The sequence below is a fragment of the Micropterus salmoides genome, unplaced genomic scaffold (genome assembly GCF_014851395.1).
Source record: "Micropterus salmoides isolate LMB-PRFRI ecotype aquatic unplaced genomic scaffold, ASM1485139v1 Ms_hic_scaffold_3, whole genome shotgun sequence".
NCBI classification, from domain to species: domain Eukaryota; kingdom Metazoa; phylum Chordata; class Actinopteri; order Centrarchiformes; family Centrarchidae; genus Micropterus; species Micropterus salmoides.
Window position 1 is genome coordinate 22,246,842 of NW_024042261.1, and position 12,142 is coordinate 22,258,983.

The 12,142-nt window shown below is 39.6% G+C and overlaps 1 protein-coding gene across 5 annotated transcripts in view; it reads right to left on the minus strand.

Annotated features, from left to right (window-relative positions):
* Positions 1–1,386: 1,386 nt before the first annotated feature.
* The window catches only part of elna (elastin a), a 68,836-nt gene continuing 58,080 nt past the window's right edge, over positions 1,387–12,142 (minus strand). For all 5 annotated transcript variants that reach the window (XM_038694280.1, XM_038694276.1, XM_038694278.1 and 2 more), the window contains 9 exons: positions 10,067–10,108; positions 9,775–9,810; positions 9,377–9,445; positions 8,795–8,836; positions 8,673–8,711; positions 7,595–7,651; positions 6,062–6,097; positions 3,050–3,130; positions 1,387–2,945 (listed from right to left, as the gene is read on the minus strand). In XM_038694280.1, coding sequence (XP_038550208.1) covers positions 2,899–2,945; positions 3,050–3,130; positions 6,062–6,097; positions 7,595–7,651; positions 8,673–8,711; positions 8,795–8,836; positions 9,377–9,445; positions 9,775–9,810; positions 10,067–10,108 — 449 coding nt within the window. In that variant the 3' untranslated portion in view covers positions 1,387–2,898. The remainder of the gene's footprint in view (positions 2,946–3,049; positions 3,131–6,061; positions 6,098–7,594; positions 7,652–8,672; positions 8,712–8,794; positions 8,837–9,376; positions 9,446–9,774; positions 9,811–10,066; positions 10,109–12,142) is intronic.

Consider the following 12,142-nt stretch of genomic DNA (forward strand, 5'->3'; position numbering starts at 1 on the left):
ATTCAAGAGAGCTGCTGACCAATGAAGCCGCTGAGCCCGGGAGAGGGGATAGGGGCCGGCCAACCAGGAACACTCCCCGGTTAATTAATGCATTAGGGCGGGGAGGAGGGGTCAGGAGGAAGGCAGTGCAGTAAACACTACGGAGGGTTCAGTAATTGCTAAATAATGATATGATAATTGAGCCTTGCTTCTTTTGCAATTTCAACTTGAATTGAATTGAATTTTCTGAAGAAAATAAATGCGCTTAAAATGGTTGAATCGTTCACAAATTAAAATGTTTAACAAGGCTGAGTCTTTGAAAATGTAAACATGTTTTACATTTATGAAATGTGTGAAAATTACAGCTGAAGTTGAAGCACAAAGGAGCTGAAGTGTCAGCTGAAGCAATATGACAAAGTGGAGGCGCTGGAAACTGTTTCAGTAGGGGTAAGGGATAAAAGCAATAGAAATGTCAATTGAAGGGTAACAGATAAAAGCAGTTGATGTGTTGTGTAAGCAGTAAAACAAATTGAAATCAGCTAAAGTGGAAGTGGTGCAAGTGGAAGCAATTGAAATTGTAAAATCTGAAAGTAGTTGAATCTTTCAGTGTGAGTCCTTTGAAAGTCTACGGGCAAGCGCACAACAAATAGGACCAAGTAAAAAGTTATTGATAAATATTTCTTTGGGTTTAAATTGAGCAGTTCTTTAAGAAATCAGTGACATTTACAGTTACATAATGGTGGCAGCTTCAAGAAATTATGAGGACATGACAAACATCTCCTTTGGTATAAGTTGAAATATTAAGTGATGAAGCCAAAAGGGTTTGTAGTTTTGTTGAAATATACTGTATGCATACCAGCACAGAAACGTATACTGCAGATCAATAGACACACTGTAGTATTTATGAAGTGGGGCAACATTATACGACTAAAGGTGATGGAACAACAGTGTATAAGTTACTTTTACATGATCATGGGTCAATGGTTCTCCCAGGAGATCTTCAGAGAACGGCAGCAGGAGTTCATTATTTCCAGCTGGCACAACAAGAACAGTTTATAGTCACCACTGAGACAAAATGTTTGCCCTTAATATGGGGTTTGTTGTAATTACAATAAAGAACTCTGCCAAATCAGACATATGAGATTTTAAAATACACTATCCCTTTTGCCCAGAGGGAGAGACAGTAAAGATTTGGCAGAACTGAGATGTAGCAAAGGTCCCGAGCAGACAGGACTTGAACAGCCTGAGATGTTATCACTATGTGGTATGTGGCTTATTGCAAACGGATCTACCAGGACACCCCAGGCCCAGGCCAGGTGTTTCTGATCAACTCACAGGACAAGTTGCTGCTGTGTAATGCTCTTATACAAAAAAAAAACTTAAAAGAAATGGGAAGATGAGACAAGATATTTTAACACATTTTATTTTGTTATTTAATGAAGCAAATAAAATGCTGGGATATCCAGGAACAAGTCACATGTGTGTCGTGGAAATATAAAAAGTGCAAAACCACACTGATCCTCCTTATAAAAACAGTTTTAAATAAAGATGAAGAGTATCCCACGGCACAAAAGACAAGGTCTGACGCAGCGAGGCTCAAAGATAGTTCTTACAGAGCACAGAGTAAAGGAACTGAAGCCAGTTAATGTCAAATTAGTACAAAATACAGTACACAGTTACAGAAAGAGATGGAGTCACTTTGGCAACAGCGCTCATGAACCTTTGGTCAGTAAGCCTTTTTTAAAAGCAGCTCAAGTAAATGAAGAACAATGGGAGCTTATGCCACACATAAACACACCCATTAAACAAAGTCTTATTCTGTATTACAATTCTAAACAGTGAATAAATGCAGAAGCAAAGGACTGTTCTTGTTTTATGTTCACACGTTCCTGATAACAATAAAGCTATGAGTCAAATCATGGTGCAAAACAAAATCTTGAATAATCATGTAATGACAAGTTACATAAATGTAAATAACTGCTGCAATGAGACTAAACATTTGAAACAGACAGAAGCGCTCCATCCCAGACTTCAGGACAGCGACACATAATTAAACATTCATACATACATGATACATACAACATGCCAGAGTAGCATCTGAAATACATTTGAATCTACTTGGAACTAAAAGGCTTTCCCGTGGTTTTTTAACATCCTTTAATGACTTAAACACTCTTTGATTGTTGTTCCTCAGAGCAGAAGCTGCTCTTCATATATCACAGGTTTGGCAACAATAAAAATGCAGAGAAAACTGAACTGCATAGCAACTAGAATCAGCAAAGTTACTGAGAGCAGATGGGTTGGTCGGAGCCCCGATTCCCGCTGCTTTATACCCAGCAGGTCTAAAAATAGCAGCGGAGAAGACGGGGAGCCAGAAACGATTCTGAGATTGGCCAGATTTCAACCATTTTTGGACAAGCCTCGACCAACCCAACCCCTGTGGCATGACAGAGAAGCTCTGCCTGACAAGGTGAGACAGTGCAGGCTTTAGCACTAAGGACAGCTCACCTTGCTTTAGGATTAAAACCAAAGAGGAAATCGTTCATAGGTCACATTGGCAGCCGGTTGTTCAGACAGTCTTTCGCACAACAGTACAAAACACACGCACATTCATGCACAAGAAAAACATATGCTGACACAAACACACTCTTTGTCTGGTGCAGTGCGCGGAGTTAAAGCTGATTAACTTGACCACATTAATGATTAAAGGCACTATCAGTAACATACGTCACATCAGAACGTGTACAAAATTCTGGGTCGGTGGGTTTGTATTAAAACAGACGTTTAAGTCAAGTAAGTAAAAACAAAACAACATCTTTACACTTTTCTAATGGGGTTTGTTTGCATATAAAATGTACATTCTAGATCATGCAGTAGCACCATGGTTTCTTGAGGTCACGCTGTGTCTCAAGTGATCCTCTACTTCCTCCTCCCACAGTATTTGCCCTGGCATCCTGCAACTCCACCTGCAGCAAAGACCAGCAGAATAACAGTTCAGTCTGATAATGCACACACATATGTGTACATCTTTTGGTCTAGATGATGAGGCATAAGTCGTGTTGTCTTTTACCTCTGTAGACTCCTCCTCCTCCTCCTCCTCCTCCTGCACCACCAAGGAAACCCTGCAATGGACCGTACTTGGCTGCTTTGGCTGCAAAACAACAAAAGGAACAGCCAATAAGAGCTATTTCCTTTAACTGTCAGATTGACACAGCAATTACACTGCACCACCCAGCCTTCCAGAGAAGCTGTTATATGTTAAAGACAGAAGACCTACTTATGTTCACTACCACTGCTGTGAATTAAATTACAGATGGATGTATTGATGGAGGTAGCATGTAAAGAGCAACTCACACAATGTAAGTGGATGTTCAGTACTGTTAAAAGGTCAGAAGAAGAATGAACAAGAGATGGCCACTGATGTACCGGTCAAGAATTGGACACCGATCAGCCATAACATTATTATCATTAACCCCTGCTGGTCATAATGTAGGTCTCCCTTTTGCCACCAAAACAGCCCTGACCCGTCGAAGAATCGACTCCACTATGTACGCACTGTGTGTTCTGACCATAGACTGTATGGTTCTGACACTTTTCTACTGTTCTAGAACGAGCATCAACATTGTCTGTAATTTGACCTAATCAGTGTTCTTTCCTTTACCTGTCAGTGGTCATGAAGTTATGGCTGATGGGAGTATCTTATCCTAATGAAATCATGGCATTCATCATGTTGACAAGTTAGCACCTGTAGGTCAGACTGAACACTTGCCTTTTTAAGAATTTGTATACATTATAATATATAGCTAAAAATTTACCTTGGACAAAGTAGTTTGATACTACAATCTTAAGTTAAGATCCATTTACTATCTTTTCCCAGCGCTTTCAACCACATCTCACAAAGAAAGCTAGTAAGTAAACCTTGACTTTATTATTTTGTCATATGTTTAGGATGTTCAGTATTCTTTACTAGACTGGAATAAGAAGACTTGGAACTAAAACTTAAATTTTTGATGTGAATGAAATGTAAAGTAAAGAGCTGCTTATACATAAATGCCATAAAATGTGAAGTTGAATTGTCACACCATGGTACATCATTTCCACTACTGACAGTTATAAATCAGACTGTAGACTGTTTCACTGGCTCACACAAAAATCTTACGGACCGATAACATCAGGGTAAACGGAGCACCACCAGATTTCATATCCTTGTGACATTTAAAAGTACAAGGATAAGACAAGACTGTACAGGTGCTGGTCATATAATTAGAATATCATCAGAAGGTTGATTTATTTCAGTAATTCCATTGAAAAAGTGAAACTTGTATAATGTATACATTCATTCCACACAGAATGATATATTTCAAGTGTTCTTTCCTTTTAATTTTGATGATTATAACTGACAACTAATGAAAACCCCCAAATCAGTATCTCAGAAAATTAGAATATTGTGAAAAGGTTCAATATTGAAGACACCTGGTGCCACACTCTAATCAGCTAATTAACTCAAAACACCTGCAAAGGCCTTTAAATGGTCTCTCAGTCTAGTTCTGTAGGCTACACAATCATGGGGAAGACTGCTGACTTGACAGCTGTACAAAAGATGACCATTGACACCTTGCACAAGGAGGGCAAGACACAAAAGGTCATTGCTAAAGAGGCTGGCTGTTCACAGAGCTCTGTGTCCAAGCACATTAATAGAGAGGTGAAGGGAAGGAAAAGATCTGGTAGAAAAAAGTGTACAAGCAATAGGGATAACCGCACCCTGGAGAGGATTGTGAAACAAAACCCATTCAAAAATGTGGGGGAGATTCACAAAGAGTGGACTGCGGCTGGAGTCAGTGCTTCAAGAACCACCACACACAGACGTATGCAAGACATGGGTGTCAGCTGTCGCATTCCTTGTGTCAAGCCACTCTTGAACAAGACACAGCGTCAGAAGCGTCAAAGTTATGTTCTCTGATGAAAGTAAATTTTGCATTTCCTTTGGAAATCAAGGTCCCAGAGTCTGGAGGAAGAGAGGAGAGGCACAGAATCCACGTTGCTTGAAGTCCAGTGTAAAGTTTCCACAGTCAGTGATGGTTTTGGGGTGCCATGTCATCTGCTGGTGTTGGTCCACTGTGTTTTCTGAGGTCCAAGGTCAACGCAGCCGTCTACCAGGAAGTTTTAGAGCACTTCATACTTCCTGCTGCTGACCAACTTTATGGAGATGCAGATTTCCTTTTCCAACAGGACTTGGCACCTGCACACAGTCTCCACGACTCCATGCTACGCCGCATTGCTGCAGTAATTCAGCCAAAAGGAGCCCCAACTAAGTATTGAGTGCTGTACATGCTCATACTTTTCATGTTCATACTTTTCAGTTGGCCAACATTTCTAAAAATCCTTTTTTTGTATTGGTCTTAAGTATTATTCTAATTTTCAGAGATACTGAATTTGGGATTTTCATTAGTTGTCAGTTTTAATCATCAAAATTAAATGAAATAAACATTTGAAATATATCAGTCTGTGTGTAATGAATGAATATAATATCCAAGTTTCACTTTTTGAATGGAATTACTGAAATAAATCAACTTTTTGATGATATTCTAATTATATGACCAGCACCTGTATGTGAATTTATATAATGACGGTATTTCACTCTAAACTGAGCCTTCTTTCATTTGGATTTTGTAAATTCCTATTTGCAGAAGAGTCAACCATCTACTTTCCTTCACATTTAAAGGCACTCAACAGACAGAGACAAAAACATAGCAGTTACATGGGAAACCAGACGTGCTTTATTTGAAATAATCCTGCCAGCAGTAATCTCAAATGTTCAGGAAAATGCAGATCATCATGTGTTCATACTGGTTGTGCCGTGCCATCTGCATAGACAGAACACTCAGTACCATCCCACGACCTTTTTTAAACTCATCCAACTAATCTGACATGTTGCCCTCTATTGCCAACAGACAGACAGAGAAATTGGAAAAATTGGTTGAGGTACAGGGGACAATCTGTGACTGAAACAATTTATTATCATAACGTGGTATTATTTCTCTTTAGGTGCATGTGGAGATGTGAGGAGGTGGGTGTTTGGTACCTTGTTGAGGAGTCAGTGGGGCTGGTACATATCCACCTAGACAACATTAAAGACAAAGGGGAGATGAGATAGTGTAATTAGCACTAATGTTAAGAAGGAACCACTTTGGATCTATCACGGTGGCTGATAAATTTGTCCTGGCCAGGATGTGGTAAGGAGAAACTGCTGACATTAGAGTAGATCACATGGGAGGCACTTAGATCTGGTGCTGAGCTGTCTGATCCCGAGATGCTCTCAATGTATTCAAGCAACCAGACTTAAACGTACAGTTTTCCTGTCTGTGATTTGCATTTAAAAGACACAAATGAGTACCCTTAGTTTGGTAGAGGGAAAGCGCAGGTGGTTTTGCCCATTTACGCTTCTGAAATTTTAATAAAGTGAGCTCTGACACAGACTGCACAGCCTAATTTTCTTCAGATTAATTTTGCAAATGGGAAAAAGATTGTATTAAACATCAATATCAATATTATTTGCTCCCCTGTCTGTAGTAATCTTATTAATCTCTCCATACTTTGCTCGGAGGAGAAAAACGCAGATCACCTTCATTCAAACACAATTTAATTCCCTCATGCAAAGTCAGCCTCCCATGTGTGTGTTTACAAGTTGAGAGAGTGAGAATTAGAAATACATTTATGTTAAAAGTGCAAAGCCCCCTTTTGCTTGCATGAGCGAAAGAATAAAGTGAAAATGAATAATTTCTATAATAACTATGTAATAAGAGTTTTATGTTTTCATGATCATATTTAATAACCTCATCACAAAAATTCTGGACTTCTCAAAATTGAATTGGAGATTAATTGAGCAATTGCAATCTCTCTACTGTATGTAAACTAGCAAAATGGTATTAATTCATGTATTTGTGTGAGAGATTAAAGTGTGCAGAAGGGGAGCATCTTAGTGTTTAGGTGAAAGTGTCATAAAGGGAAGGAGAGAAGGGGGACAATATAACTTGTAGGGCTAATGAGCCATAAACTAATATTTTTAACATCTCTTCAGTTGGATGAAGAATCTTAAATTGTTGTTCTGAATACTTTATGGAGCAGAAAGTAGAAAACTAATCAAATCAAAATTAAACCAAATTTAATCTCTATTAAACCAAAATAAGTCATATTTACTTTGTCAAAACCATATCTTGTGTTTTGTTTATTTTTTGTTGTTGCAAGAATCAGCTCTCCTAAACAACCACACATGACCCTCAAACAGCATCTCTGGTGGTGTCCCCATCGGTTAGTGTGCATTCACGTTAAAGTCCCCACCGAGATATAAAAGCATCCCACTACTGTCTCTTCTTTTGCCTCCACCTGCTTAAGATAAATGGCTCTATTCTGTCATCTGTCGCCCTGTCCACTGATTTATGACACAACTGATGCTCCTCAAAGGTCACTGCACAGAATGATGTTTACCACCCACATGAATATAATTTTGTTGTATTCTGTATCTGTCACAGGCTCATCTGCAGAGAAAATTAAAAAAAATCCTGGTTGGCAAGCGCAAGCACTGACATGCGCCAAGCAAATGTAGCAGTACTAGTACCTTGGTAGTACTGTTGGGGGTAACCTCCTCCATAACCTGGAACCACAGGGACCCCACCTATAAAATTAAAAAGCAGTTACCGTTGAGACTTAACAAATCCATTGACAGAAAAATGTCCGAAGTGTGTAACCTGACAATATGAGTTTATTAATAGAATAATTAATGATGTCAGGAAATCCAGTAGCATTAAATGTCATCAGGTCTCATCGAGTCCTGAATGTGAATTGTAAATACTGTAAAACTTCCCAATTAAATGTCAGTCCCTTTTTATGGCCTGGTGTCTCCACGTTTTGACAGAAAAACCCAGGTCATTTAGGATGTATAAAACATCTTAAAGACCACCTGCTTGACCTAATTCTAAGCTGCTTAGATCGTGCATACCATTATAAATATTTTCACATCGTTAGATCAGTTAGATTCTCCACAATTGATTTGTTTAGGTCATTTTACGGAAACAATGATCACCAAAGTGTAATTCATTCTGATTTATGGGCATGGTCAAGAAATTAAAGGCATAGACACCTGCCCCAAATACAGGCAGGGTGAGTTTAGTGTTTCAAGCAAATAAAAGCCCGGGCTATTGATTGAAGTTTTGCGGTAAACAATGTAGTAACAACTACAACAACAAAGCCATACATACAATATGTACAGTGAATATGACCACTTGACCTAATTTTCAAGAAGACAATAATTATTCTCCATTTGGCAAACCTCTCCCTGTGCGGGCAAAAGTGGAAAGTGATCCATCTGTGGAGGCATTTCACACAGACAAATATCCGCTCATTGGGAGAAGGATTACGACCATGAGTGTTAATGGCTGGCTAGTGCTATACAGCGGGCAGTGAGAGGAGGCTGCACTGTCGGCTGTTCTTGTGCGATTACATTCAGCCCTCACTGATGGGCAGAGGAAGAGCAGGAGAAGGAGGAGAGGATCAGAAGCTACACTGCACGAAGTGTTAAGTGTGTTGTGGACAGCTGAAGTCAAGCGTGTGTAATAATCACCCACTATTGTGTATAAAAAAACATTTGTGACATTTGTGAACGCAAAGAAAAAGGGGATAAAACAGGAGGATGATACCTGGCTGATATCCAATGCCACCTCCGAGGTTGCCATAGCCTGTTCAAATGAAAAGCAAATAAACAAATCATGATACTGTGTCTATTCTTATGATTTTGTGAGAAGTAAGTATGGCTTATTACCAGTGTTTCTGTTCCTATAGTTGTTGCCATTTCTCCCCTTGCCTGAAGTGAAATGCAGTCAGTGGCTTAGCTGAGGTCACAGTAACAACCTCATCCAAACTTCCTCTGGCAGACCTTTTACTATTTCAGGGCAGGACTCTCCAGAGGTTTGTGTTATCTTCAAACAGTCACACTTTGATGTTGCAGTATTACTAACAGTAATCATGCTGTGTTGTTCACTTGCTCCATTTACCAACTCCTAACAGTACTCAAACACTGCAGGGATTACTGTTGTTGGAAGAGCTGGATTTTATATCACTTTTGGCTACATAACTAGCGTATCATATTTTGCTCTTGTCAAACCAGCTTCATTGGTCAATGCATATTCCTTATGATTTCTCAGTCGAATATGAGCCGAGACTTCATGTCCAGCGTTTGCCAGCTGTCCCACTCAAGAGTTTCTCCAAGCTACTGAAGTCCTACAAGCTACACTTCACTATTATTAGTGCTGCTTTTACCAAATGGGCTTGTCAGAAAATCAAGACTCAAAATATATGAATTGTGTTTCTATGTGCTGTAACAGTAACAGGCTTGTTACACTACCTGGTTTGGGTGCTTTAGCTCCACCACCAGCACCTCCCAGTCCAACTGCAGAGGGATACGTCAACCCACCTGTCACAACAGACAGACGACTGGCTTAAATGGGGCGATATAAAGTCTTAAATGGTCTAGATAAACACGTAAAGAAAGACTGCATCCACTAAAAAAACAGTTGATTTCTTCCATCAAAGAATTGAGCTGGCTTCTCATTCCTGACACTATGCCCCACAAGGAAACTTATCAGCATGTTGGCCAATTTCCTGTGCAGGAAGTGCAATGCGATGGCATCTCCTGACCAACTGTCACTTTGAGCACTGGGCGGAACATTTTGGGATTTTTTTTAAGCTGGGGGAACATTGTGTATTTGTGCTGCAATCGGCCTATTTTCCTCTCATACATACCCTGCCCATAACCATGATGATATGGCCAGTATCCCCCTGAATCGTGATGACAGAAAAAAGCAGCATTATTGTCTGGTAGGTCAAGTAATCGCCTACAGTTTGTGTTGTGGGGGCTGGCTCATCCACAAATCCATGGTAATGATTAAACAATTTAAATGATTTTATGTTGAAAAGGGAAATATGGAGTATTTCTGTTTTTCATGCCTCACGTTTCCCTGTTCACTGACACCTGCTGTCCAGTGTTCTTAGGGTTCACAAAAATTAATTAAAAGAAATGTAGGTGTGTTCTGACCTTGATATCCTCCTGCTGCCAGTGGGATTCCTGCTCCACCCACTACAACAGAAAAATCAAGACACAACAAACTATGAGCTTTCACATATAAAAAAAGTAAAAACACCACCAAAACAAAAAGGCAGTCAAGGCAGATGGCCGCCCACCCTGAGTCATGGTTCTGAATGAGGTTTCTGCCTCTTAAAAGGAAGCTTTTCCTTGCCTCTGTCGCCTAGTGCTTTCTCTTGGTAGGAATTGTTGGGTTCCTGTAAATAATATCACAGAGTGTATGGTCTAGACCTGCTCTTCTATGAAAAGCCCAATGAGATAATTGTTGTTGTGATTTGGCGCTATATAAATAAAATTAATTTAATTGAAAAAATTTAACCAAAAAAAAAATGAAGTACTGAAACTAGCATGCAATCAAACAGAAATTTATTTAGAGACAAATTGATAAATTCAGCGATTACAATCTCTCTTCTGTGTAAACTAGCAAAATGGTAAGAAATCATGTATTTGTATGGGAGATTGCACAGAATCCCACATAGTGTGCAGTAGGTGAACTTCATTGTGTTTAGGTGAAAGTGTCATAAAGGGAAGGAGAGAAGGGGTACAATAAAACTTGTAGGGCTATTGAGCATTATCCATATTTTTATCTCTTCAGTTGGATAAAGAATCTTAATAAATTGGGGAAGGTAAATGTTCCTGTCATTCTGCAGTAGTCTCCCTTTTTTTGTGCACTCAGCTCTAGGGTCTACGTGCATACCTACGCCGTAGGCTACGCACGTAGCCATGCATTTATACTTGTGTGTTGGTGTATCCGTCATTCTGCAATTACACCCCCAAACGCCATCGATTTGACGCAGAAGTATAAGTTAGCCTTTAGGAGGAAGCGATAGTTCAGGTTTCCTGTCCTTTCTTTCCTCCTGTGTTACCTGGAAGTTGGCAGATGGCTCCACCTCCTAGTCCAGAAAACAGGATAAAAGGGTAAAGAATCATCTGGATCTAAAGCCTTCTTGCTCCCCCCCCCCCCCCACCTGCTTAAGTTAAATGGCTCCATTCTGTTATCTTCGACTCTAGCCTACTAATCAGCTCTAAACTTATACTAAATTATAACTCATTTGAAAGCCTTGTTCTTAGTCTTTCGCACCCAAGTTGGAAATCACTGCAACCAATTCTTTTCGTTATAGTGTACCGAGCACCTGGTCCGTACTCTGAATTCTTATCTGAATTTGCAGAGTTTTTGTCAACTTTAGTCCTTAAAACGGACAGTTATTATTGTAGGGGATTTTAATATTCATGTGGACATTGAGAATGACATCTTCAGTACTGCGTTTATCTCTCTATTAGATTCCATTGGCTTTTCTCAGAGTGTTCATGAACCGACTCACTGTTTTAACCACACCCTCGACCTTGTTTTGGTATATGGTATTGAAATTGAAAATTTAATAGTGTTCCCACAGAATCCCTCTTTATCCGACCACTGTTTGATAACTTTTGAGTTTGTATTGCTGAACTACACGCCATTGGGCAAAAATTTCTATACAAGATGTCTGTCTGATAGTGCTGTAGCTAAATTTAAGGATGCGATTCCATCAGCTCTAAATTCATTATCAAGTCACAAAGTAACGGAGAACTCCTATGCTAATTTCAGTCCCTCCCAAATCGATCATCTTGTTGATAGTGCAGCAGGCTCGCTGCGAATGACACTCGACTCTGTAGCCCCTCTAAAAAAGAAAATAATAAAACATAGACGGTTAGCTCCATGGAATAATACTGAAACTCACAAATTAAAGCAAATATTGCGGAAACTTGAGAGGAATTGGCGTTCCACCAAACTAGAAAATTCTCGTTTAATTTGGCAAGAGCAGCTTACTACACGTCATTAATAGAGGAAAATAGGAACAACCCCAGGTTTCTTTTCAGCACTGTAGCCAGGCTGACAGAGAGTCACAGCTCTATTGAGCCAAGTATTCCCATAGCTCTCAGTAGTTACGACTTCATGAGCTTCTTTAATGATAAAATTCTAACTATTAGAAACAAAATTCACCAAGACCTGCCCTCAACTGGCACCAACTTATCTCTAAACTCAGGAAC